The 27810-nt window shown below is 40.8% G+C and overlaps 3 protein-coding genes across 7 annotated transcripts; 2 read left to right on the plus strand and 1 right to left on the minus strand.

Moving 5' to 3' along the window:
- Positions 1 to 392: 392 nt before the first annotated feature.
- Positions 393 to 7060, plus strand: rnf8 (ring finger protein 8, E3 ubiquitin protein ligase). 4 transcript variants are annotated; one of them, XM_006792584.3, is made up of 10 exons: positions 393 to 608; positions 829 to 957; positions 3431 to 3885; positions 3991 to 4198; positions 4723 to 4785; positions 4899 to 4988; positions 5079 to 5186; positions 5307 to 5511; positions 5634 to 5669; positions 6653 to 7060. In XM_006792584.3, the coding sequence occupies exons 1-10, from the start codon at positions 483 to 485 to the stop codon at positions 6853 to 6855; spliced, it is 1623 nt and encodes a 540-aa protein (XP_006792647.2). In that variant the 5' UTR covers positions 393 to 482; the 3' UTR covers positions 6856 to 7060. The 4 variants fall into 4 exon arrangements, with proteins under 4 accessions (XP_006792647.2, XP_006792648.2, XP_006792649.2 ...); XM_006792585.3 differs by having other exon boundaries at positions 6656 to 7060; XM_006792586.3 differs by having other exon boundaries at positions 5307 to 5518; positions 6653 to 6754.
- A 4205-nt stretch (positions 7061 to 11265) lies between these two features.
- drc5 (dynein regulatory complex subunit 5) lies at positions 11266 to 18650 on the plus strand. Of its 2 annotated transcripts, XM_006792588.3 has the most exons (6): positions 11266 to 11305; positions 12732 to 12862; positions 12951 to 13519; positions 13971 to 14027; positions 14668 to 15117; positions 17661 to 18650. In XM_006792588.3, the coding sequence occupies exons 2-6, from the start codon at positions 12766 to 12768 to the stop codon at positions 17838 to 17840; spliced, it is 1353 nt and encodes a 450-aa protein (XP_006792651.2). In that variant the 5' UTR covers positions 11266 to 11305; positions 12732 to 12765; the 3' UTR covers positions 17841 to 18650. The 2 variants fall into 2 exon arrangements, with proteins under 2 accessions (XP_006792651.2, XP_006792652.2); XM_006792589.3 differs by lacking the exon at positions 13971 to 14027 and having other exon boundaries at positions 17661 to 18644.
- tmem151ba (transmembrane protein 151Ba) lies at positions 18635 to 26515 on the minus strand. Its single transcript, XM_006792590.3, has 2 exons — positions 25949 to 26515; positions 18635 to 23812 (listed from the first exon to the last, which is right to left on the minus strand). The coding sequence occupies exons 1-2, from the start codon at positions 26030 to 26032 to the stop codon at positions 22370 to 22372; spliced, it is 1527 nt and encodes a 508-aa protein (XP_006792653.2). The 5' UTR covers positions 26033 to 26515; the 3' UTR covers positions 18635 to 22369.
- Positions 26516 to 27810: the final 1295 nt, after the last annotated feature.

Below are 27810 nucleotides of genomic sequence, written 5' to 3' on the forward strand. Positions count from 1 at the left end.
TATTTATTTATTTATTTATTTATTTATTTGTCTTCATGGTTGCTCAGTCATGCAGGCAATGAAATCCCAGACCTTATTAGCAACTCTATAAACAGTATATTCGCATTATGTCAATACACAGTTTAGAATGAAACCTGCAGTCAGCTAAGACTGAAGTTACTTGAATGAGTGACAAAACGTTTCCCGCACGTAAAACTCTACGTCTTGTTTTGTCCCTACTGTAATATGTTCATGGACACCGTAATATTTCTACTTTGGGTCTGCAAAAGCTGAATAAATTTTGAATTAATAAAAAAAAACTAAATGACTGATTCATGGGCTGTCCAAAGATAAGCGTTGAAGCACATCTGTGGCCTTTATTTCGAAAGAAATCGAAATGTCTTCCGGTTTCTCCCAGTATGTCGGGATGTGGCGGAGGAGCTGAAACAGCGCAGCTAGTGGTGTCCTTTCGGACGACTTGGCCGCTGACAGAATGAGATAAGATGGATAAAGAGACGGCGGCGGATTGCTGTGCGGCTGAAGACGATGAATATCCGAACTCGGAGGTTTTTTGTCTAATGAGAGTCGGGAGGAACTCAGACTGGCTTCGCTTGTTCGAAAACACAGAGGTGCAGCTTGCTAATGTTAGCTAACGTGCTATATTTATACTAACATGAAGCTTGCTAAAGTTCGCGGCAGATTCCAGTTTACATGTTGGGTGAACATTACCCCCAATTTATGGTTAATAATTTAGAAGTGAATTAAGCTGAAGAGTGTCCCTGTCCGTTTTTATAAAACCGGAGAGATGCAGACTGGAGCTAACTAACATGTTTATTTTTGGCTGTGCAGATCACCATTGGACGTGGTGTGGATGTAACCTACCAACTACTGTCTCCCACCTGTCCCCTGATGATCTCCAGACTGCACTGCACTTTCAGGCAAAGTGAAGACGGCCACTGGACAGTGACAGACAAGAAGGTGACAACGAGCTTTATTGTGAAATATATTTTACAGCTGTGCTTGAGGTCTTTGGTACAAGTCCTGTGCAGGGATGGGCAGGACTTTCTCTAAGGGAGGCATGCTGACGTGGATAAAGTAAAAAGAGCCACACGAAATTAAAACATGATGCGTATATTACTAAATTATGCCAAACCCCATTAGTTTGCGAATATCTAAAAGCTAAGAATGGGTTCATGTTTTAAAATCCACCAGTATTATGTTGGCATTTGGTGAAGTTTTGAGTCAGTCTGGTTTACTGTGACATAAAGCCATAAATACACTTGAGCATCATTGTCATTGTCAACTTTTTGATGTATTTATGTGTTCATCACAAAAAAAGGATGTCAGGGAATGCCAACTTTGCCCATTTGTGTTGTAGGAAGTTTATGTTATTCTGTATATCTTTTCGTGGTATTTATTTGTCACGCACATCTTTTATAATAATGGCAAAATAAGTATTGCAACAAGTCAAACTGTGCAACAGATACCACAAATTATACATAGACAAATAGCAAAAGTTTCAAACCCTTATAACTCTAGCAACATAAGATGAAAGGTTAACATCAATACCATACTAATCATATACTGTTTTATGTTCTGAGGTACACTAAAATGCAGAAGGCCAAAGGTTCAGGACCTTCAACTGCAACATCAAATCACATTAGATGTTAGGCAATGAAAATGTGAAATAGATTTAGTTAAAGCGCCAATATTTTATCATTACTATTTAATGAACATTTCCCCAAAGATTGTTAAGACATTGTGCATCCTTATGCAAACTTTCCATGCTATGGTATTTTACTTGTAGTGTAAATTACTTCATCTGCAGTTTTGCCTTTTTCTTCCTTACTCAGTGAATGAAATCTAGTCTGTTTTGGCCTTTAACAAGTGTGTTAAAGTTCACTGTCAGCACTAAGGTGGGATTTGATAAACTTCATTATAAGAATGGCTGTTTACGATAAAGTTAGATTCAAAGAGGACCAACATCTTCTGTGCATGCCTCCTTATGTGTTGAAAGTTCTCCTTTTTGAGAGAAGAATTCAAATCCAGCGGTGATACTGACTCGAAGTTAAGATAAGATAAGATAAAACTTTATTAATCCCTCGGGTGGGTTCCTCTGGGAAATTCGGTTTCCAAAAAAGCACAGCACCGACAGAAGTTACAAGTTACAGAATATTATATATATATATATATATATATATATATATATATATATACAAAGACATATGTAGATAAAATATACAAAGGGGATAAATAGAATAAATAGGAATAAAAATAAAAATACAAGTGAATTGCACATTTCAAGTGTGGAAGTCTATTGCACCGTTGACTATTAACAAAAATATTGCACAAAAGGTAATTGCACAGTGAAGTGAAGAGGCACTACAGCTTAGTTGTTCCCCCCTCCTTTGTCCTCCTGTTTTCCCTCCCTCTCCCCCCCAGAGAGGAGTTCTCTGCAGTAGGGAATCAAAAGTGCAACAAGCATCAGTTATGTGTTCATTTTTAGCACTGACTCATGCAACACATCCTGGTGTACAATACAATGGAAAAATACCAGTTCCAGTAATGGGTTCATTTCAGTGTCTTTATCTGGGATCTGCTTTAAAAAGTCCAAAATTTCTCTCTGTCAGCTCTCGGTTGTAACGCCTGTCGGTTTGTTCCATTTCAGCCTCAGCCTATCCGCGTGCAGTTCATGAATAAATCACTCTCTTTCATACTTGCTTTCATTTTGCTTTCTGAACTCAACTATGTAGTCTTTGGTAATCTCATGTACAAAAATTAGTAACTGCTCTGTCGCCCATCCCTTTTGTATGTGTCTCTGAATGAAGCTGTGGTGGGGAACGTTAACGTGGACATGACCTACAGTTTGAACGGCAGAATGACATCATTGTAAAATGTTGCATGTTTGAAAAGAGTTTCGGTGTCCTGGACACGAAGGAGTGGAATCACCTGCTGAGACGGCTCCTGAAATTGTTTCAGTGTGAGAAAATATCCTTAAACAGTTTACTCTCCACCATGTGTAAATGTCTTGGAGACAGGATGTTTAAGTAGTGTAGGCTTGTTGTGTGAACATCCCGTACAAGACACATGGACTACAAACAATCCACGGTACCTTCGTGACATCTGTCGACCACCTCTGTCATGCCACCACATGGAAATGACTCCTGTCTCCCAGCTGGGATATGGCTCTGGGTCACACCAGATGCTACAAAGTCCATGAAATTTAGTGGGTCACTTAATATTTGCATGTTTGGCCTTTCAGCCGTGTGATGAGTTTATATTTATCCATAAATGCCTTTTTACAGTCCTGTTATTTCCAGCAAATGGCAATATGTCTGAGCTTAAGTTTGGGCATTTGTGACTTTAAAGTACATTTAAATTCTCAAGTTAATTCAGTTTTAAATATGTTTCTGTACCAGTGTATTATATTGGTTCTGTCTTTTTTCCTCAGAGTCTTAATGGTGTTTGGGTGAATGGAACTCGTCTGCCTTCCGATGAAGCCCATCAGGTCAGGCTCGGAGACTCCATACAGCTCGGAGTTCCTGTAATTGGAAACAAAGCAGAGTTTGACTATGTCGTCGTCCAGAAGCCCCTCAGAGACATTAAACGCTTCCTGGCAAAGAAACTGGTAGAGCGAGTAACTTCAAAATCTGCCCACATATCCAAGAAGCCCAAGAGGAAATTGACCATGGAAGAAGTGGAGCCATCTACCTCGAAGCCCAAACTCTACCGCTGCTCTTCTGCAGACAAGTCCTTGGCAGTGCCCTGCCCTTTATCTCCGCTAAAAGGTCAGCAGCGACTCAGTCACATAAAGCCAGAGGGAACCAGACCTGGCAGAGATGACCATCAAGCAGAACGACCTTCAGATGGCTCCAGTGCTACCCGTGACTTTGACAACTTGCAAATGTAAGCCAGAGTAACAGCAATATAAGAAACAAATGTACCCAGTAATAAGAGAGTGAGTGAAAAATACTACTCTGAAGTTTTGTTTTCCTTGTTTATTGTCTGCAGGTATAGTCAGAACATTCTGCTCTTAAGGGAGCAGGTGGATAACACCCAGAGGCAGGTCGCCTCCCTGGAGGGGGAGCCCCGACAGGCTGACCCGCTCAGAGAGGAGCAGGTCAGGGAGCTGCGGGGTCAGCTAGATACACTCAGAGCTAAAATGCACAGGATGGAGACATTGGAGAAGTCTTTTAGTGAGACTAAAAGGCTGCTAGAGGTGAGTTGTTTTTTGTTTTGTTTTATTGTAGTGTCTTTTATGTACAGGAGTTCCTTCATTAGCACCCATTTTAAAAATAGCCTCTGTTTGTTGTCTTGTTGTTACTTTTTTTTTTAAAAGCTCCTACAAGTGACAGTTCATGCTTGATTGGCACTGCTTTGTAAGCTGCTATTTTAAATCAAATCTGTCATTAAATTTTAGTTATTTGACAGCCAGCAGGCCTCTGGTGTGAGTGTCTTTGTCTCTTTTCCCACTGTTATTATATTTTATCATGATTGTATGTGAGTATGCATTCATATTGGGGGGTAATGTGTCTTTCTAGTCCTCTGCTATTCCAACTTGACTTGTTGCAATAGCACCACACTCAAATTCAGTGAGCTCTCTTGAAAGGTCCATTCTTTCACAAATACCAAAGATTAAGCAGTGTGGGCCCAATACTTTTGCACCTATAATCCAAAGAATACAATTTTTGCATAAATAATTGCAAGACTCAAATATTCTCTTTCACCTTTTTATGCTTGTAGGAGCAGAAAACGCAGCAACAAGAGGAGCTTTTAAAAAAGCAGCTTGAAGAGGCCCTGCAAGAAGTATGTAGGATCAAACTAATATGTGTGCAGTAGCTGTTATTATTTAGAGTGCTTGCATTTTGGTAAAGCAGAATACGTTTTAATATGTGAATTTGTTTTCCACAAACCCTTAGCAAAAGAAAGTGATAGGTGAACTTGCGCTCTCCCGACAAGGCTTTGAAGAGATTCTCTTGGCCAAAAACAAGGAGTTGGAGGTGACAAAGGTATATTTAATTAATGCATTTATTTTTTTCCCTTCACATATTTCCACCTGCTTTTGCTTTCGGGGCTTCACTCCATTTCATCTGTTACAGGAGGAAAAGGAAAAGGCAAGAGCCCAAAAAGAGGAAGTAGTTACACAAGTGACCGAAGTGCTGGAGAACGAGCTTCAGTGCATCATCTGCTCAGAGCTCTTCATTGAGGTAGAACTGATTACAGTTTAAAAGCAATTATTATGAAACTTATTATACGTTGTTTTGTCTTTGAGCTGATTTGTATACTGGACGTCTCTAAATGTCATCACCTCGGTTGATCCCCTGCAGGCCGTCATTCTGAACTGCGCTCATAGCTTCTGCTGTTACTGCATCAATCAGTGGCGCAAAAAGAAAGATGAGTGTCCCATCTGCCGGCAGGCCATCCAGTCTCAGACCCGCTGTCTGGCGCTGGACAACTGCATCGACCGTATGGTGGAAAACCTGAGCCTGGACATGAAGGCGAGGCGGCAGACCCTCATCTCTGAGAGGAAAGGTGAGAGGTGCGTTAACAGTGGTGTCCTACATCAAATACAGTCAGAGATGCATGCGTGGCATTATGACGTCTGCTTTCACTTACAAACACAAACCACTCAGAGTAAGTTTTCCTTGTTTCAGATAAGCGAGCTGTTGACCGTGAAGTCATCAGATCAGGTCAGTGGAAAGCAGTGAAATGTTTCCTTGATGCTGTTGAGTCCAGTAACAGAGTCGGTCGGCTTATTTAACGGGGAGGAGTTCAGTAGTGTGTCATCTGTGGGTGTCTGTGGATTTATATGCTGATGTCACTTTTTAGTTCATAGTGAAAAATAAAACTTTGTTCAGTCCTATGAAAAACTGAGTGTACCCGATGATTCAGTGGCTTATAGCTTGTAGTCATTTAGCAGCAATAACTTGAAGTAACCATTTTCTGTAAGACTTTAAGTCTCTCACATTGTGGAGGAATTTTGACCCACTCTTCTTTACAGTGTTGCTTAAGTTTATTGAGGTTCGTGGGTATTTGTTTATCCAAAACTCTCTTAACGTCCCACTGTAACATTTCAGTTGTTTAGGTTTGGACTTTGGGCTATTGCACCTTAATTGTTCTTTTTCACATACAGTTTGTTGTAGTTTGCTGCTGTGCTTGTGATCATTGCTTGTTGCATGACTCAGTTTCAGCCAAGCATTAGCTGTCAAAAAATGGCTTCACATTCTATCTCGATTGCCTTGGTACACGGAGGATTCATGGTCGACTCAAAGACTGCAGGGTGCCCTGGTCCCGTAGCTCTAAAACAACCCCAAATCATCACCCTATAGCATCAGGTGGGGTTGTGATGAGGAGAGGTGGATTTTTCAAACACAAGATGGCAGCACAATGAAGCATTTTCTCTGTATTAAAATTGCAAAAAAATTGAGCTTTCCTACAGAAGGAGCTACAACATTATGTATAGTTGAGTTAGTCTATTAATGTGCGGTATAGTGGTGGTGAAAATGAGCATCGTCTGGTCCTGATGTTGGTGGTTTTCGTTTTCATTGGGTTTGTTTCCAATTTGAAAGACAGAACAATGCTGATCTCATCTTTTTAAAGTCTGACAAAGAGCTCGAGAGTCCCTCTTGAAATGTTTGCAAAATGCAACTTTTTGCCTTTTTGTGTTTCACAGCAGCTGAATCTGCAGAGGTGATGGTGATCCCCGATGATGACAGTAGCAGCAACAGCAACAGCGACAGCGATAGCAGCATGGTGTCCATAGATAGCAGCCTCAGCTCCGTGTTGTCTGTGGACACGGACAGTAGCATCCATTTGGAGTCCAGCTCTCCGTACAGCGGATACTCTGATGACAGTTCTGATGAAGATGAGGATTAGCCCCTTTTTCTTCTCTGGGCTGTAATATGGAATTAGACTTTTCTGCTGTTGAGTTTTGCTTTTCAATGGAATGTTCCCGGGACATTTAGGATAGAGGATGCAAAGTTTGGTCCAGGAAGGTTTATGTTTAGTTTATATTTTTTGTAAAATAATCATTTGTGTTGTCCTTATTTTCAACTAAATGAATAAAGTTTATTCATATGCATTTCAAGTTCAATTTCTGTTTCCTTATATTTCAAATAAACCTGGGAATTCAAACTTTTGTCAGTGGCACAGAAATCCTACTAGAATGTTTTCTGGGACTCAGTACTAGCCATGCTTCATACTTTAACAATAGTGATTTGTCTTTTTTTTATGGTGCCACCAGCACTAAGGGTAATCCTCTCATTTTTCCTTAAGTATTTTGATTCGTCCATTATGACCAAACACTTGCAAATTTAGAGCTCAACCAATAGCTGCAGGTGTGCTGCGTGCGTTTAGTGATATATGTTTTACTTCTTTAACATTCACTGACCCAGGTAACTAAAACTTCTGCTGTGTTTTGAAAGTTGTCACCTTGGTGTTGAGTTACATTCGCAAACAATCTCACAGTTCAAACAATGTGTTTAAACTGTGTTTAAGCAACAAATGTTTAAAGCTGGTACCACAGCAACATCAGCCCCTTATGACCAGACAACTATTGTGTTATCAAAAGCAGATACAAGCAGAAAAATGGGATCTAGTGGCTCTTTTATGCTTTGGAAAAGGGATGTTTAATTAGATTAGAATAGAAATATCCCTTATTGTCCCTCATTGGGGAAATTCAGGTGGTCCAGCAGCAAAGTGATAGGCAGATGGAGCATTCAGATAAAAAAAAAAAAAAAAAAACAATTCACAACATAATGACAGAAAATACTGTGGAGTTATTAAGTTATTTAAAAAAAAATTAATTATTAAAAACAGAAAAAGAAAAAAACTGCAATTAGGAGACCAACATCACAGCAAGAAGATCCTGGGTCCAAATCCATCTTGTATGGTCTCCCTGTGCCTGCCTGGCTTCTTTATGGGTACTCCAGCTTCCTCCCCCTGTCCAAAGAAATGCATGTTATCTTAACTGGCTGACTGTGAATGGTGGTCTGTCTCTCTATGTTAGCCTCGGGATTGGCTGACAACCTATCAGGACCCTGCCTTTCAAGTGGGATAGAGTCCAGCCCCCTGTGACCCTGAATTGGATAAGGGGAAGAGAATGGATATATACAGATGGATATAAATCTCCTATGATGAAATATTTCTATGCTGATGGGCTGCAGCACAGTTTATAATGTGGTAATGCTGTAATAGTAACACTTTCCAGAGCTACTCTCATTTATTATAGCCTGCCATGGTTTCTGGCTGTGAGTCAGGGATTAGAAATCAGGAGAAGATCTGCTAACTGAACCCCAGTAAACTGAATCTTATATAGAAGTGTTGAGATCAAACATAATCTCCTTCGTCAGCTTTGTTGGTTCAGTTTGTTTTTCCATTAAAAGAAAAAGAGGTAAAAGCACATCAGTGCTGGTTAACTAGCATAAATCCATTAAGCTTTTTGTTCTTCAGTTGGAAAACATCCTCCTGCATTTAATAGGTTAACAAAACTAACAAGTCTCAGTGTGTTAGAAAAAATAAAGGCAACATGTTTTTAAAACAACATACTGTCATTTGTTTTCTGTGGCTCCCTGCCTTCAATTCATGCCCTGAGTCACCTGGGAGTCGCCCTGCCTTGCAGACAGGCTGTGGAGCTGGGAGGCTTGCAGAAAACTCTGGCAACACTCCACAGTTTACCTCAGCTCTCACTGCTTCAGCCTCATATAAACAAACAACTGAATGACTTCAAGTCTTAACATAGTGTGGGAATTTTCAGTAGCTTCGCGTGATTCATAGTTGCTGAGATTATGTTTCTTTTTTTAAAATTAGGATGTTTACATGGGCTGTTGAAGTGCACAGGCCGATATTTAAAGGGCACCACTTCCAAAAGGCTTTATTGTCATCATGACCCTTGACCATTAGAGCTGTCATCTGAAAAAGATCATGAGATCATGAGTTACTTCACAATGTTACACTTCTAAATCTACCAGCGGTGGGCGTCACATTTAAAAATAGATTTCCATCTTGGAAAGAAGCACTTTATTTTGCTAAATCCTTCTATCTTTTAGTAATTAGACAATAGACACACGCTCTGTTGCCTGGTAACTAATGCAACAGCTCCTTGGGATCTGAAAGAAAATGAAAGAGAGATGGCACCGGCTGCTCCGGTGCAAATGCACACAGTCTTCAGACTGCAGACAGACAGCTTTGATCCTGTGTTAACTCCATGGCCTGGCTTTGGTTGAGGTCTTAATTGCACTATAATCACTGCATCTATCTAATTCTCCTGAACTAAATCACTTATTATCCCTGAGAAACAGCAATTATTCAGGAAAATGTATAAGCAAATATCCTGCCGCGCTGCACTATTTGTTAGGGGGAAAAGGTTGATTCCAATGTAAATATTCACACATTCTTAAATTAATTATTATTATATCTTAAAAAATAAAATGCTTACATTGCCCAATGCTTGGATGGTCAATGCATTACCAGAAAGTAAAAGTAAAAGTACCCAGGCATGTTATTCTTTCTTTTGCATCTTCTGATTCGATACCTCTGGCAAACAATAGGGTTGAATAGCTGGTGGGTGGGGCTTCTATGCTCATAGCCAGAACTGTGTCCATAAGAGAAACATTAGGGATGCCACTCTCCACTGTCATCACAGAGCTAAGAGTTAAAAGTAATAATTAAAATCGTACTTACAAAAGCCTAACTTGCTCATACACTCTTTACCTTAAATTTTGTCCTTGTTTATTACGATTTTAATAAATTATTGGAAATGTTTTTTGTTTTTCTCATTTCTCTTGTTTGCTTCATGCCAAAACACCAGAGATGCCACTCTGATCAGTAAACATGTGCACCCCTTATGTGGTGCAGTGACAACCCCTCCCTTCGAACACTGTGATTCACTCCACAGAGAGCACTGGGACAGCAGCCTACAGAGTGAGTTTGCCTTCTGTGCTGTGGATGCCTGATGTCACGCCAGTCCATTAAAGCCGGAGTACGAGGGACGTGTGTGTCTGTCAGACCGCGTTACACGAGGACGACAGTGATGGACTGCCTCGGGGCTACAGTTGGAGCCTCTCGTTCCTCCATCCGAGCTGCCATCCGACTCCTGGAAGCAACCTCACGATGCCAGTAACAGCTATCTAACTGTTACTCAGTCACGCTCTCTCTGCCCAAGCATATGGGGAGCAGAGTCAGGATTGCAGCATCATGTACCTGCTTTCATCCATGCTTGAATGTTACACAACTGATGAAAGCTGATGAAGTCCACAGATGATTAATTCAAGGAACAAATTTATCCTGCATCTACTTGGTATTTGATTCGGGCACTTTAAAGCAAAGATTCACACAAATGTATGAAATTAAGTGTTACATCTTTCCACTGCATCAAAGCAGCAAGGCTACACACTCTCGTTCCGTCTTTACAATGCCAAAATGCTTTTCAGACTATGAAAAAAGTGTAATTTGTGGCTTATGTGATAACAGTGGTGTCAAGTTCAAACATCTCATTCTCTCAGTGCAATTAGCTCCTACAGCCGACTCTAATTTGTGACTCCATCTCTAGCCATGTAAAATAACTTGGCTTTAAATGATGTTTTGCTTAATAACAACCATGAGTCCCTTAAGGTGGTATTTACAGATTTCTCACCTCCTACACAGTAGCCTTGCACCTGTTTTGTGTTGCTTGTGAGACAGATGGATCCACTCCAGTGTGCTCTTTTCCAAAAGCCCCATGGTCCAGACCCAAGGTCCATCTGGCAGTTTGGTGGCTTCTGAGTATTTCACAGCATGATCACTGCTTCCTCAGATGCAAACCTAAACACAAAGCACTCGTTTCTCTGTGAAAATAAAGCTGTGGTTGTATAAATACTGGATGTTATTTAAACATGCGATTTGTTCCAGGTAGCTTTGATTCCCAAATTAAGCAACTTATGATTGTACTCTTCTTCTCTTTCTACAGCTCATTGTTATTATTATTAATATTATTATTAGTGGTAGTAGTAGTAATACTATAGCTTGTCATTGTCTGTGTTGTGTATTTAAGAAAAACTGTTTCATTTTATGAAACTCGGAAATTTGCTTTCCCGAACATATACTGGTGACTCACAAAAATGAAAATGATTTCCATGTGAAATGCGTACTTCCATGTGTCTTACTAAATTTTGTATTTATTTTTTTGTCCCCTAAACACAGCAGTAAACAGTATAAACATTACGTTTATACGTACATCGAGGTATCGGTCAACATTCAGAGTAAAAACTCAAATTTCCCAGAGACGTTAAAGTAAACTCACTGCGTTCCGTTCCCATGGGAACAGATGAACCCTAAACCAGTACTGCAGGTATGTTAGCATGTATACGACAAGGATTAGGCTGTGTATATCTAACTAAATGACATGAAACAAATATTAAATAGCTCCGTGAAGAAGTTTTTATTCGATAGCTATAACAGTGGTGGGACTACATGCTCTTAAGCTAACTATGTAAGATACCGTATTGGCCAGAAGCTAGCAACTTCTGCCCAACTTCAAAAGCAACTCAATAGCCCAATAGCTGAGCTAGTTAGACTCACCATATAACTACAATTGAAAATATAATATCTGTCTATGAAGGAAACTTTAAATGTGTGATTTATTTATTGACTTATTCTTTTTTATTATTCATTATTTATTTATTTAGTCCACTTCTGGCTCTTATTTTGTAAAATTACTGTAATAACTTTGTTCGAACATTGTTAGGAAATAAAAACTGCACGTAATCGCAAAATGTAATCAAAGTAAGTGAGTTCGTTAACTGAATTTAAACTAAGCTGATGCAGTTTATAAATTATTATTTTATTTATTAAGGGGGGAAAGCTATTTGAACCTACCTGGCCTGCCTGCCACCCCGTTTGTTAAATTATTATTTTAACCACATTTTCAGAAAGCTGAGTTCAATTTTCTATCCACACCCAGGACTGATCACTGCAGTGATCATTGTAGTAGACTAAAAGACCACAAAAAGTAACACACCATGCCACGGTTGAAAAAAGCTGTTGAGAAACAAAGTCATTGAGATCTATCAGTCAATGACAAAGCAATTTCTAAGACTTTGGGACTCCAACAAACCACAGTGAGAGCCATTATCCACAAATAGACAAAACTCGGAATGGCGATGAACCTTCCCAGGAGTTGCCGGCATAGCAAAGTTACTCCAAGAGGACAGTGACGACTCATTCTGGGCAAAATGGCACTCATGGGAGAGTTCCAAGGAGAAAACCCCCGCTAACAAAAACGACACAAAGGCTCGTCTCGCATTTGCCAAAAAATACCTTGATGATCCCCAAGACTTTTGGGAAAATATTCATCCAAAATTAGGGCCCAAATTTATCCACATTGATGTGAAAGACTTATTGCCAGTTACTGCAAATGCTTCATTGCAGTTCTTGCTTCCAAGGGTTGCATAACCAGGTATTAGATTTAAGGGATAATTACTTTTTCATATCACCAGGCTATTTGTAAGGTGATGGGCCAGATAGATTTAAATAGCTTTTTCCCTTAATAAATGAAATGATACTTCATAAAAACTGCATTTTGTATTTACTCGGGCTATCTTTGTCTAATATTAAACTTAATTTGATGTTTTGAAATATGTAAATGTAACAAATATGCAAAAGAGTTAGCAATAAGGAAGGGGGCAAATACAGCACTGTACTTTCCCCATACATTTCACTTAAAGATTTTTTAAGTGCCATGACTCTATATTATAATTCCTCTCTTTATCCTCCAGGGCTAATCTTAGCCAAAGTGAAGATTGCCGTAACATGAGGAGGATCATTGCTGAAGATCTAGAGTGGTCACTGGCTACAGTGTCTAGTTTGTCAAACCTCTGTCTCCAGTGCATAGTGAACAACTTTGAAGGTGGTTTTTAGTATCGTTATTTTCCAAAAGTTTGCAACTCACTTGTAATAAAGGTGGAACTTAATTGCAAAATGTATACCTGTTGCAGAAAGGCCAATATATGAAGACCTTACATCCAGTGAGAAGGACTTCATTCAGAACAGAGTGTCCCTTTCCCTGCCTCTGCATTTCGCAGCCAATGTTTTCCCAGATGGCGTTTACTGGAAGCGATGCTGTGAGCAGAAGTGGAAAGTTTGTGACGTCTCTAATTACGGCGAAAGCTGGAAACGAATGTTTTTTGAAAGGCAGCTGGAGAACATCGTTGAACTTTTCGTTCCAGGCATAACAGAGCCAAAGACAGTTCTAGACATGGTCACGCTTTGTAAAGACCACATCAAGAAGCTAAACATTGCTCAGCTTCTGCCACCTGTCAAGGAGCCGCAGACGGAGGATGAGGAGCAAGCATCAGAGCTGACACTTGCAAATGAGGATGATAAATCTGGTATGGACCACTTTGACTTTAGGATCTTGCTTGGCAAGCTTACAAACCTGGAAGAGCTGCACTTGGTGTACAAAGTCAAATCATGTGGTATGAACTTTGAATGGAGCATGTTTGAGATGACCAACCGGGACTGTGAGTCTCTTGCCAAGGCACTTAAGTCCTGTAAGAAATTAAAGGTAAGTATTGCATTAAATTACATAGTACCCATTCCAGATATCCTATCTGAAAAAAGCTCCCGCCTGACTTCGTGCAGAAATATATCCCCATTCTATGTACGTTTTTTCCATTTACACAAGCCCTCAAATAACAGGAGTGGGATTGGGTTGAAATCTGGCACCTTATTTTGTTTTCCAGCATTTTGATCCTGCAGGATAGCTGCAGGATATTTTTGGAACAAAAAAGCTCAAAAAGCTACAGCAAAATATCAGTTTTAAAACCCAGGACAAGTGTTGCACTCAAGAGTCAAAATCTATTTGTTTGCTCAATGCAGTTGTTTTTCTGTGACCAACTTTGAGCATCAACATCAAAGGATGTGTCAAAAGTTCTGCAGAAAAAAATGCAAAATGTATTTTGTGTAATATTGTAATATTTTAATACTTGCAATCTATCCATTAATTTTTATCTTAGCAGAGACACGCAGAGCCCAAGGCATTCTTAAGCAGGCCAAGAGATGTAATCTCTCATGTGAGTAATGGGTCTGCCCTGGCACCTTCTTGTACTAGTGGACACCCAAATACCTCACCTGCATCCATTAGGTATCCTAATCAGATGCCAGAAGCCCCTGACCTGGACTTTCAATGTGGAAGAGTAGCAGCTCTACTCAGAGCCCCTCCTGAATGACCAAGCTCTATCTATTTCATATTCCAATACTGATGCTCAAAGTTGATTATAGAAGAAATTTTGCTGAACAAAAAAAAAGGCTGATAAAAAATTTGATCTTATTATAGTTTTTAACTGTTTTTATGTATGTATGTATGGATGGATAGTCCATGTTTAAGTGTCTATCCGAACATCTATTCCATCTGTTTTTCTTCTACTTATCCAACAGAAACACAATGGTATGATGGTACATCTCCCCAAAAAATAAATTTTAATCCGATCAAAAAAGTGCCAAATTTCCAGCATCCACTTTCTACTTTGAGAGCTTGTAGCACTAAAAATGAAGGCAAGCATATTCTGAGGGTGTCCGCGGAGGCACTGATTCATTTTTCAATGTTTACCCATAAAACATTACTTAGCTGATTGTGTGGTGCTGATGCGTAAGCATGTTATTTTTTGTGTGTTGCTTGGAAAGACCCATCACAGGTTCTTACTGTTTCCTCAGCTCTTTAAGCTCCATCTAAGCCACCTTGAGGATAAAAAGTGTCGTTTGTTGGTGAAGTACCTTTTAGACCACACCTCCCTGCGCACTCTAGATTTTTCTCACAACGTGATTGGAGACAGCGGAGCCAGAGCCATCGGCAAATTGCTCACAAAGAGCAAGCTGGAGATCCTTAACCTGTATGACAACAATATTGGCGGCCCTGGGGCCAAGGCTATAGCTCAAGCCTTGTCCAAGAACACAACTCTTGTGTCCCTCAACCTATGTCTGAACCGTCTGAAGGATGAGGGTGGTCAGGCTATTTGTAAGGCCTTGTTGAACAACAAAACCCTACTTCACCTGCAACTGGGAGCCAATGGGGTGACTTGGCTTACTGCGCTTTCCCTGTCCAGTATGTTAGCACAGAATAACACCCTGAAGAGCATCAATCTCTCCTGCAATACACTGGGTGAGGTAAGAGAGCCATAAGTCTACTTTTCGCAGCAAGGAAAACTGCTAAAATTAGAAACATGCTGTCTCAGAAAGATGCTGAAAAAAGTAGTCTATTGTAATTCCTTATTCTGTGGCTGTTTTAATATTGAAAGAAAACTGATTGCATTTCTCCGGACTGCAGAATGCATTTTATCCAAAATGTATAAATTCTGCACCCTAACCATCCTATGAAATTTGCGTTGACAAAGATAAAATTTCCATCAAAACCCTACAACCCTATATTCAAGAAAGCACTAACAGGAATAGAAAGATCGTGTTTCTGCCTTGTTAGTTAATTAAATCCAGAAGTGAATTTAAAATCCTTGTCCGCACATACAAAGTACATACAAAGTCCTGAATGACCATGCCCCTTCATATCTTGAAGACCTTTTGGTTTGATTATTATCCCAACAGAGCCCTTTATGCTCAGAGTTCCTATAATTAGAGACTAAGCCTTGAGCTACGCTATAGTGCCAAACGTATTCGCTCATCTGCCTTCTCACGCATATGAACGTAAGTGACGTCCCATTCGTAATCCATAGGGTTTAATATGATGTTGGCCCACCCTTTGGTGCTATAACAGCTTCAACTCTTCTGGGACGGCTTTCCACAAGATTTAATAGTATGTTTATTGGAATTTTTGACCATTTTACCAGAAGCACATTTGTGAGGTCAGACACTGATGTTGGACAAGAAGGTCTAGCTAGCAGTCTCCAGTCTATTTCATCCCAAAGCTATCAGATTAAGGTCAGGACTCTGTGCAGGCCACTCAAATTCTGCCACACTGAACTCGCTCATCGAGACCTTTATGGACCTTGCTTTGTACAATGGTGCACAGTCATGTTGGAACAGGAAGGGGCCATCTCCAAACTTTTCCCACAAAGTTGGAAGCATAAAATTGTCCAAAATGTCTTTGGTATTAAGAGTTCCTTTCAGTGGAACTATGAGGCCAAAGCCAGACTCATCCATCAGATTGCCAGATGGAGAAATGTGATTCATCACTCCAGAGAACATATCTCCACTGCTCTAGAGTCCAGTGGCGGCTTGCTTTACACCACTGCATTCAACGCTTTGCGTTACACTTGGAATTCACTGAGCTCCTGAGAATGACCTGGTCTTTCACAAATGTTTGTAGAAACAGTCTGCATGCCCTGGTGCTTGATTTTATACACCATGGAAGTGATAGGAACACCTAAATTAAATAAGTTTGGTGAGGGAGTGGATACTTTTGGCAATATAGTGTATCAGGCGACAGACAAACTCTTTAATTTTAAGGTTAGACTTCAAAACTTTCCTTTTTTTCACATGCACATCCAAGTTTCTCTTTTGATTTAACTACGTTCCTAGTGTTGTATTTGGAATCTGGAACCAAGTGCCACCAAGAAAGTGAATCCTTAAAAGACCATTAACAAACATAACATTTTATGGATAAATTGGGCATCTTTGCATAAGAATTAAGACATTTGAATAGTTTCCTTTAAATTCAGACATTCAGTTGATACATTTCTTCTTATTGTCTAGAAGTAGGTCCAAAATTATTTTATTTGCATAGTGCCCTTCTCTTCATCTCGCCCTCTAGGCCCTCTATGCCCTCTATGCCATGTAGGAGGCTATTGCCATCATAGGCTTGTAAAGACCACATCACATCTTTTCATGTAATTTCATGTGTAAAATAATTAACTGATAATTAACTGATTATTCATTTATTAGAACTTTACTCAGCAACAATTAAGGATAGCGTTGAAAACATCCATCTGTCCGAGCTACTAAAGTGTATATGGTTTTTTATTCTGTGATATTATTTCTTCTTTAATTATTTTTGACTGCTGTTTAGACCAAATAAGCTATTTTAATTTAGTCAACATGGCTCATAAACAGTATATCAATAAGTTAATAAAACTGATAATTGATTTTAAAAAAAAGAAAGAGAGGAAGAGTGAAACTGTTATTTTAAGTTATGGTTTCACTGTAACCACTTATTACTTGTTAAATTTGTGACAGTATTGTTACATTTGTCAGGAATGCTGGTTTATTTTGAAAAACTCTCAAAGCATACTCACGCCTGTGCAGACACAGCACAGTGAAGTCCACAGAGCAGCTGTAAAGTACTAGGATTTTCAATTATTCATAGATATGTGTGGGAAAACATGTAATAATGGAAAACTGAGTAAGTGTTGTTTCCCCAAGAGAGGTAGATCTGAATTCCCCCTTCTCATGCTCTCTCTTCTTCGGATTTTAACTGCATATTGTATCTCTGACTGGAATACACTGTGGAGGATCAAAAATCACCCACATAGCAGAAATCCAACATGCAGTACCATCAATATTTTTGACCTTGGTTTCAGAAATAGAAATGTCTGTTTTACAAAAAACAGCAAAAGACTGGTAGCACCAGCAAAGGGGAGCTTATAAAGCGTGCCGTATTTCAAACTGCAAGGTTAGCAGTGAGATGTTTTTTCAAGGTTATTGAGGCCATCAGCAGAGCTTTTAGGTGTGTGTGTGTGTGTGTGTTTGCATTTGTGCAGGTTGGAGGGAACGCTTTGGAGGAGGCGATGTCTCGCAACACCAGTGTGACAGAATGCAGTATCCACCTGACAGACATCGAAGAGCGGAGAGTTTCCGTCATTAACCAAATGGTTTGGAACAACCAGTTTAGAAAACAAGAAACAAACCCAAGAGAGAAGAATACTGAGAATGCCAACTGATGGTTTTTATAATATAAACCTATCTTTATCAGCCGTCTGTCTTTGCAATAGATGAACGTATTCATCTAAAACCACAATAAACGAAAATATGCAGCAAAATTCAACCAAATTTGCTCTAAAGCACAACAGATGTAAGTGAGCCCTACACTAATTCTAACGTGAGAAAAATGCAGGATATGATGTGTCATTAAGATCTTTAAACTATCTCAAATGAGTTGTCTGATATCTACTTAATTCATAATGATTGAAGTCGATGATTGTTTGCTGGCAGACCAGGTCATGTATCAATCATGGGTACCCTGCGCTGTCATTAGTTGTTGTTTCAAACAGTCTCCTGCAAGTTGAGCACTTGCAGGAGACTGCAAAATACCCACTTTGCGTAGCCAGCAGGGGGAGGGATGACATTTAGAATTTAATTGCCTTTCTGTGTGCTCTGTGGACACATCACAACTCAACACTTGAAAACACAATCAATGCACATTTACTCCAGTTCGAGTAACATTTCCAGAAATCTTCCAGCTGAGACTTTTTAGACAATGAGTAAGTGTGAATAAATATGTCCTGTTTTGATTCATATGAAGCAACAGGAACCAATGAGCTTGGGACCGAGGGGATGGACCAGCACACTGTTGCTTCTGTTGTATTTACTACACTTGTTGACCGTATCAAAAGTTTCCTTTGGCTCACAAACATGCAAAACTGGTTGCATCAGTTGACCTCAGATCAGTGATCATAGTCTTTCTGGCATGTCTGTTGTGTATTTTTAAGCAAATAGACCAGATATTTTAGTGAGCATTTCAGTTTATTGAGTTTTTTGTTCTACTTTGATACACATGTTTGGTATTCAGTCCTTATGTAACATCAAGGCAACGTCGTGATGGTGTTGGAATACATACAGACTTGCATTGTTTTATTTTTACCTATAATCTACTAGTAAATAGTGTAACTCTTGAACTAGGCGGCAACAAAATTATCAGTCAGATGTAATTTACAGTCATAGCCATGAATCAGGTGTATGTCACAGGTGTCACACCTAAAATCACAAATCAGTCTCCAGAGTCAATTGAAGAGAGGTTATTCTGGACTAATTTAGCCAAAATGCAGAAAGATCTATGACAGAATACTGATTTATTATATTTAGATCCTTAGTAATCACTAAGCATATGTTTATGCTTAGATATACCTTATCCCAAAGCAGTCAAATCACACCAACAGCATTTGTATTTTTAAAAAAAGTATTCTAAAATGATTAAAAACGTGTTTAAAGGGAAACAAAACCATCCCAAAACAGCCTTTTTAGGGGGACTGTTCTGCTTCTCTCCATTTAATAGCAACACATCAAATCTGTCCCTGCTCCAGTTACCATTAAGTGTGTGTTTGTGTGCATGTGTGCACACAATATCCACATCGACTGACATTCCACACTCCTGTCTCTATTTATTTACAGTACAAAGCCATCCTGCTCTACAATGTTAAAAATCCACAGATTTATGGAAGTATAAAAAGATGAGGCCCAAAGCATCATTGAGTGAAAGAATACAAATCGTACGAGCCTAATCTACATCATAAGACATGATAACGGCTATAGCTGCTTTCTTTGCAGAAATGTTATTCTAACAGTCATCTATAGAGGAAAAGTGTATAGCTTTTAAACTTTCAGTCAGATTGTAATCAGTCAAATAGCTTGTTTCTGTTGCTGCGTAAACATTTCACAGGTAAACACATTTTTCTATTCTTACATGGGACTATGTATGAATATCACAGTGAAGCCACCTGAGAGGCTTGATGATGATGATGAAGGAGAGATTGTGATGATTTCATAGTGGCACAGTGACTTTAGCATTGACATCCAGTGCATCCTCCTATATTTTGATTAACATAACAAAAAAGACATTTCGGTACATTTAAATGCCCTGTGGAGACTGCATGCTGTTATTTGTGTTGTCCTCTGAGTCATGCAAGTCCACTTGAGTCTCTGACTTCTGACCAGCACGAGCTCGGTTGTGATCCAGTCCTTCACAGCTACAAAATAAGTAAGTAAAGAATCTGAATGGGCTAAAAATTAACTTATTAGCTCAATTGATTCCCAGCCATTTTAGCTCAGATCACTGACATCTGTTCTGTGAATAGTTTACCATACACACTGGAACCACTAAAAATAGAGATGTATAGAGAGGCTAAAATAATAACTTGCCATTTGTACACTTCAGTTTTTCTGTGATTAAACTAATTAATTTCAAACACTTGTCATAAATGTCCCCCTATCTCAAGATTTCAGGTGAGATTTTGGTGTTAGCATCTTGAATACAGGAGCCTGAAGCTGTTCATAACCCACCGCATTAAGTTGTTAGAGAGGCAATATGAGACGTATTATTCTGAAGGGTTGTTTTGCTTTCTTTGATAATGCAGATGTTTTTTCTAGTGGAAGATTTCTCTGGTAATAACCTCTTTTTCATGCTAAGATACCGCATTTTTCTTGTGTTTCATGGTGGAATCAATTTTAGCAAAAATCGACTTTAAAACGTTGCAATTTACCGGACCTTTACACACAGACTAAGTGATGGTTATGAATAGCAAGTGCAGAAGTGAAACTCAATGACTGGAGATGTTTGCATCTGCACCTCTGCCTTCTTTATGTGCAGATGAGAACATGAGTGAATTATCGGGATGTTGTTGCAAGCAGAATCGTTGACCTGAATACTATCCTGAGTTTGGGGTGAGGTTGCATAGATGACCTTGAGTTGTCAAAACAGGTTCAAATTGTTAGTTAAACGTGACTCAGTCTGTTATGAGGGGGTTGTGTCTCAGTCCACAGCTCCAAACACAACAACACACATGGAATGTAATGAGTATGGCCGATTGATCACTTTATCGGGAAGGCAAATCTCAACACCAAATGTCTAAACACAGGTGAGGTTCATAGTATTCAGTTATGGCCGTAATGGCAGTATGATGCATGTATATCCGTCGTTATGGACGTCCTCTATGCTTAACCTCCATTCCTTCAAGTGGCTAAAAGACTGTCCAAAAATATTAAGGAGTGCTGGAAGAAATAAACCAAACTTTGAGCAATGGGTTGTGCTGCGGGGAGTGGCTTTTGTCACTGTTTGCATTAAACACTGCTTCGGTTCTTGGCTGCAAAAGTAAATTTCCCATCAGATACCGCATGCACTCAGCTGAGAGGAAGTAGGTTTTATTGTTTTAAAGTAATCCTTTTATATTATTAAATCTGACACTATCAGTAGTGAATCCAGGCCTCTGCCTATTTCGAGTGTTTTCGATGGCCAGCTCTCTAGCTGTCTCTCTGATATGCAGCAGCAGCAGCAGCAGCAGCACAGGGCTGGCTGTGTGAGTAATGTGAAAAAGAAATCTGAAAAGCATTTTGTGTCTGATTCTTACAAACTTGTGCATTTTTGCCTATGTTTTCAATAACCTTGGGGTGTTCTTCTGCTTGTTTTAATGGGAGGATAGTGAGATGAGATGAGAAGTCATTGCAGCTTGTGCTTGTCAGTAACGGTTGATGCTAGGCACTTAAATAAAGAGGTAGGCTCAATGAAAATATTGCCCAACGCGAACCTAAATGGATCTTTAAGATTTTAAACTGGCGGAGTTGACACTGATTTCTCAGCAGTGCAGTGAGGGTATTTTTTACTGCTTTACAAAATGTACAGTTTGAACAGTTTAAAGAAGTGTTTATGAATCAGTTTTAAATCCTCGTGTCCTTCAGCCCTCGTCTGCTAAATTATTCAAACTCCTCCTGTGCTATATTTGGCGAGCCACGGAGTTTAATGTCATTGCAGCCAAGCACATATCAGCTGACTGAATGTTTTATCCGCACATTTATTTTCAGTTTTTTTTTCCCTCTAAATGGATTTCCATGAGCATTAACTTTGAATGGAGACATTAAATCATCCAGGATCAAAATGTGTTAACATGCAGATTTCTGTATTTGTCGACTGTACTGACTTCACTTTGATAAGAGCCATGAGAGGGTTAGGGTGTTTGGTTTCAGCAAAACTACTTAGTCTCGTTAGTGTGTTTTGACAGGGTTGCTTATCTTTGCGTTCCATTTCTCGTTTGGCATCCATTTAATTTTTTAATTTGCTGCTGAGTCAAAGCCCATTTCAGGCTTCATATACCGGGAAATGTTACTCATATCTTTGTAAATTATCTGTGACTACGATCTGTAAATATGGCATTTACACTAGGATGGGATGGCCCTTGATTTTCATTGGTTATCTGAATCTCAACAGACTCTTTAGGGCTGCACATGACTTTAGGGCTGCTTAAAGCCTCGCTGTATTTTAAACAACTGTCTCATCGGGTCTGTTTTTCCCTGATGTATTGAGTGATAAATTCCACACACATACTTTGTTGTAATTGCTGTTGTGTCAGGTGACAGTATGTTTAGAAATGTTAACAAATCCTTTGTTGTGGTAACTCAGAGAATGCTCTTTTTTTAAAATCTCTGTGTTAAAGAGACACAAGAGTCCATGTATAAAGAGTTTCCTTGGCCTTAGCTCGTGTCATCAGAGTGAAGTTTCTACACAGGAGCCATTTCTGTGCAGCGAGCGGTGGTCGTGGTTGAGGCAGCCTTCGTTGCGATGCACGATGAGCACTGGGAAGTACAGCGCGTCCTGATAGGCTGGAGGGTTCTCCTCACCGGCCTGCTGGCCTGACAGACAGCGCGTGCTCTCTGTGGGACACGACTGCTCATTCAGGCTCCCGCTGCTCCTCCACAGGCAGCTCCGCCTGGAGCCGTACAGCCGACCCAGCGAGAAGCGGCTGGCGCTGAACGGGATGCGGGGGCTCCCAGTGTTGCAGATGCTGAGGGCGCTTCGGGAGAAGATGGAGGAGCTGCTTATGGCACGGTGGCAGCGTTCGCAGTTCTGCCTGTAGCTGCCGTAGCCTCCGGATAAGGAGTAGCTGTTACAGCTCCCTGAGAGCTGGGCCAGGTCCATGAGAACCGCCTCAGAGTAGCTGGGCACTAGCTGCTGGTTGGAGCGGATGTGCCACTCGAGCTCTGTGCTGTCAATTGTGTTGACCCGTGGGATGTGTCTGCAATACACCCGCTCCTCAGATGGCGTTACTGGCACGTAGTCAAAGCCGAACAGCTTCTCCACATGGTAGTGCACACAGGCAGTACGATACTCTGTCAGCACCCTCATAGGCCAGGACAAGGTGAAAGCAGCCGCTACCCAGAAGGTGGAGTTGGAAGCATACCAGGGAAGGTGATCAGGGTCAGAAAAGGCAATCATATACTCCTTAAAGTCGACATTCTTCAGGTGCATCCCCTCACGTGCCTCCATGTAATCATCAAGGCCCTCGTTTTCTGTAAAGAACCTGGCCCGCTGGTTCAGGTAGGAGTTTTCAGACTCCACATTGGCAAAGCTAAAGCACTTGGTGAACCTCAGCTTGGTGATGGGGAAACCATCCAGGCCCAGCAAGTTCTTCGAGATGTCCTTAACCCCACAGTTACCGTAGTCAAACTCCGCCTCGGCTACGTGGGTGTTTACTCTCTCATGGTAGACCTGTGTAGTGGTGTAGGCATCTCCGTTACGGTAACGTGTCACCTGTCGCGTTCTCCTGACATAGTGATAGCTGATGGCCTTCCACCAGATGCAAGGCGTAGCCTGCTGCATGCGCTGCATGCGCTCCGTCACGCTGTCCACATCAACCTTGTACTGCAGCTCATTCCTGGTGTAGCAGTGCCAGCATTCGACCAGGTAGACCACATAGAGCATGACCAGGAAGGCCAGGGGGATGTAGATGTAGCCATTGGAGCAGGGACTGTCATGGTACATCATAGAGTTTCCCTTGTAGGCGCTATTGAAGGTGAGGCGCGTGACCTCTGTCACCTGGCACCAGGCCATCACCCCGACACAGCCGTACATCAGCAGTGACAGCAGCAGGCATTTCCAGTGAGTTTCCTGACACAAGGACTTAGCCAGAGACTGTTTCTGAGGCTGTTGCTGCAAAAGAGAAAAAGAAATGATTACAAACACAGGTATTAACATAATAATATAAGAAGGAGTAACCTATACCTGAAGATTTAAATGAATGACACATTTTAATGTGGCATTGATGAACACAACCTAAATACCTGTAGGCAAAAAGTTAAGGAGCAGCGGCTCATGAGTATAAAATATTTAAGGAAATATTCTTCGTTGTAAGTGCTTTTGCATAGTTTATGCATGAGCCAAGAGCCAACTGCTCATTTCTTGCTCTGTGCATGTTATAATCAGACGATTCCTTCATTATTACCATTAAAATGCAAAAGAAATCCTGTTGTCACGTGAGAGTTGAAGACTTGAAAGAACTGACATGCTTTTAAAGAGTCAAAAACATTTAGGCTGACAGGCAGAAAAAAAGGCTGTAGTCTGACTTGGGCAGCATTTAGATGGTGCCATCCTTTATCTCCTCGGGGCACAGCAAGCCCCAGCGGCTGCATCAAAGAGCTCGAGAGCTGGTTACGCCCTGCAGGAGCACAGCCACACAAAACCTGGCAGAGATTCAAAAGTCCCAGGAAGGGGAAGATTATCACTAAATTCATTCAAAAAAAATTTGCATGACAGACCTCGCTTCAGACTGTAAATGTCTAGATTTTGATCTATAGGTCGCCTCTAAACACCACATTAAAAAAAAAAAAGCATCTGCTCTATCACAGCGCTGATTTATTGAACTCGACATGTCAGCTCTGTGCTCTTCGAGTGACAGACGAGCATAAATAATCAATGTTCTTGCATCGTAATTAACTTCCCGACCTTGGTCACATGGTCCTCAAGCACACTGCCAACCCAAGGCTACACCCCACAGAGCAAAAGGGATTAACAGTGAAATTCCCCACTGAGATAAACCTCCTGCAGGAGGAGTGCTCGCTCACCGGCATTCTGGCCACGTTCGAAAATTACAATCAATACTACGTGGCACACTTTGTGGCTAGTGTTACATTTTACAGGCTCGAGGTTAATGATGAACAGTTGTGCAGTAGGAGATATCGTTCTGATTATGTGCCTGCAAAGCAAATGCATCTCTGCATGTTACAATCTGATTAAAAATGTGTTAGAAAAACCTTGCGCTGGTCCTAAAATATGGAAGGAGAATCCATTTTTTAATTGTACTGAGTTACATTTATATTTAAGGCAGTTGTTGTATGAAACAGCTCTTAAAGTCTTCTCTGTACAGTTAGCTGAAGGCTCTTGTATCATTTTTTAATATTTGGTTTCAGTGTTGTTTTGTATTTAGTGAAAATTCCCTTTGCATGAAAGCAACAACAGCGAATCACTTCAGCACACCACCTTACGTGCTTATATCCTAATGTAATTTTACAGTTTGCACTCATTGGAGTCATAGATTTTAATATGAAAGTGGCTATGGTTAAAAGGAAAAACAGTTTCAAGAAGGTTCAATTCTGTACAGTCTTCACATTCAGGAGGCTGCCGTGGTGCCTTTAGTGCCTCTCGCAGTCATGGACACTTTCTCTTGACATAATAAGACCAGCTAGGTTATATAAAAAGACTCTCTTGTGTAATGGATATGTAACTTGCCCAGCATGTGTGCATGTAGGGGAAGACTGGAGAAGAAGGAGAGGAATTGGGTGTTATAGTTTAATTCAGGAAAACTGCTGTTGAATCCTTATGTTTCCAAATCTGTTTTAGTTTTCCTTAAGGGAAATTTACAGACTCCCCCCCCCCCCCTAATATAGCATCTCACTTCTCCCCGCCCTAGTAACGACAACATGTCTTTTAAATGCTGCGTGACTTGCAATATCTTCTGGAAAGATATGAGCAAAATAAGTTTTTGTTTTAACACTTTCGTGTACCTGATTGGACCGTGATAGATTCTTAAACCTAATTTTGGAAGCCTGCCTGGAGGACACAGGAGCGTAATCATGCCGTTCACACGCTCGAGTGCGCGCATGGGTTCGTATAATAGGCAAATAAAGCGCTTTAAGTGCTGTGCAAACACTTAAATCATAATCTATAAAAAAAAAAAGAGCCAAATGATTATTACAGTGAGATTATTACAGTGAGCATGCAGAGAGGCAGCCTGTCACTTAAACATGCCACACTACTCAAAAGCCTTAATTTACTGCAAACAATTCTTACCTCTTCCCGGGGGCTTTCCGTCTCCTCCTCGGGGACGGTGGTGGTGGCGCTTTCACTTGCCGTTGCAGCCGATGCTGGGGACATGGTAATAACAACAACACAAAGACCGGTGGTGCATGGATCTCCTGATGGGATGGGGGCTTTCCAAAGCAGAGTGAGACATAAACACGCCGCGAACTCCTCCGCGCATCATCCGCAGGAAACCAGTGCAGCAGGAACCCAAACAGAAGGGCTCAAAGGATGCTGCATCCCCAGCCTGTTTCAGGTGGGCACACTTCGCATGGTGTAGCCTACGGGAACGCGGTCATTGTGCCTCCGAAGAAGACTGAGAGGCTGTGACTCTTCTCGCGATGCGATGGTGATGGTGATGAGGACTGCTGCGGCGAGGGATCCAGTGTGATGAGGGAAGTGACAAAGCTCCTCTCCCTGCAGGCAGGGCCCATGACACCCAGTGAAGCTGTGAAGCAGGACAAAGGAGACGGGCAGCGGCACATGCGAGCAGCCAGCCCGACACCACGATGTAAATAACACGCACGTACGTGTCCACGTAACTCACAACAGCACAGAGGGGCGCTGCTGCTGCCGCTGCTGAGGAGGGGGTGGCTCCTCTCAGCAGAGATCTTAATTCTGATCTGTATTTAAGCAAATTCTTTGAAAAACAGTAATAGTAAAAGCTCACGTAGGGTTTAAATTCGTTATATATATGAAATTAAATAAGCCACCTGTGATGCTCCTCAGATGGTATGATTTTTGGCTTGTTTGGAAATGGCTTTGATTCTTTTTGTCAAACGGTTTAGTTTAGTTTAGTTCATTCACAAATCAATCAAAATACAAATTCCAACATAATAGACAAGATAGCCGTTTGTTAAATGGGACTCCCCAAAAGCTAACCACATCTTATGAGTAGGGGCCTAATCATCAGATAATATAATGCAAATATAATTCCCAGGTCATGTTTCCTTTTTTTGCAGCTGTTTTATTTCTGTGGGTTTTTGTTATGTATTGTTTGTGTATATTGGATATTCCCTGGATCTATCCATTTGGACTTTATATGGATCAATAAATGTCTCTCTTTCATTTTAGTCTGCCTATGTGTGCTGCATTTGGGTCCCCTCTTCCACCCTGGACACCACCGCAGTTTGAAGACATACTGTACAAGATGAAACGTGAGACAGCGTTTGCGATGAAAAGTGTTTTAGTTAGACACTTTGGTCAGACTTGAATAGCTTTTATCCTACAGGAAGGAGCCATTAGAAAATAATTTCACTGTAGTCATAAAGGGATGGACACAATCGGCTGCAGGCTGTGATGTTTAAGTGACGCTCGAGTGGCCCAAAGTGGCCCACGCCATTAGCAGCCTGAACTCTATATGCAAGGCAGGATAGATCCATGCTTTCATGTTGTTTATGTCGAGTTCTGACCTTGTCATCCAAGTGTCACAGCAGAAATTGATCAAAGCAGCCAAAATTTTTCCAATCTTCTGTTGTCCGGTTTTGTTCAGCCTGTGTGAATTATACACTCAGTTTCCTGTTCTAAGCTGACAAGAGTGGGCATCTGGTGTGATCTTGTGCTGCTCCAGACCATCGGCTTCGAGGTTCTATGTCCTGTGGATTCAGAGATGCTCTTCTGCATACTTTGGTTGTAACGAGTGATTATTTTGAGTTACTGTTGCCTTCCTGTCAGCGCAAAGCAGTCTCCCCATTCTCCTCTGACCTTTGACATCAACAAGGCAGTTCCACCCAGTAAACTGCTGCTCAAAGCATATTTTCTCATTTTCTTCTCTGTAAATCATAGAGATAGTTGCATGGGAAAATCCCAACTGTTTCTGAAATACTCACACCAGCACATCTGGCACCAACGAA

The sequence above is a fragment of the Neolamprologus brichardi genome, chromosome 15, assembly GCF_056152115.1.
Source record: "Neolamprologus brichardi isolate AB-2024 chromosome 15, ASM5615211v1, whole genome shotgun sequence".
In the NCBI taxonomy this organism is placed as follows: Eukaryota; Metazoa; Chordata; class Actinopteri; order Cichliformes; family Cichlidae; genus Neolamprologus; species Neolamprologus brichardi.

Coding starts and splice junctions, on each gene's coding strand:
- tmem151ba (XM_006792590.3), bottom strand. CDS start 26,032: ATGTCCCCAGCATCGGCTGCAACGGCAAGTGAAAGCGCCACCACCACC. Junction 23,813..25,948: donor CGGAAAGCCCCCGGGAAGAG/GTAAGAATTGTT, acceptor TCTCTTTTGCAG/CAACAGCCTCAGAAACAGTC.
- rnf8 (XM_006792584.3), top strand. CDS start 483: ATGGATAAAGAGACGGCGGCGGATTGCTGTGCGGCTGAAGACGATGAA. Junction 5,512..5,633: donor CCTCATCTCTGAGAGGAAAG/GTGAGAGGTGCG, acceptor TCCTTGTTTCAG/ATAAGCGAGCTGTTGACCGT. Junction 5,670..6,652: donor CCGTGAAGTCATCAGATCAG/GTCAGTGGAAAG, acceptor TGTGTTTCACAG/CAGCTGAATCTGCAGAGGTG.
- drc5 (XM_006792588.3), top strand. CDS start 12,766: ATGAGGAGGATCATTGCTGAAGATCTAGAGTGGTCACTGGCTACAGTG. Junction 12,863..12,950: donor CATAGTGAACAACTTTGAAG/GTGGTTTTTAGT, acceptor TACCTGTTGCAG/AAAGGCCAATATATGAAGAC. Junction 14,028..14,667: donor CAAGAGATGTAATCTCTCAT/GTGAGTAATGGG, acceptor CTGTTTCCTCAG/CTCTTTAAGCTCCATCTAAG.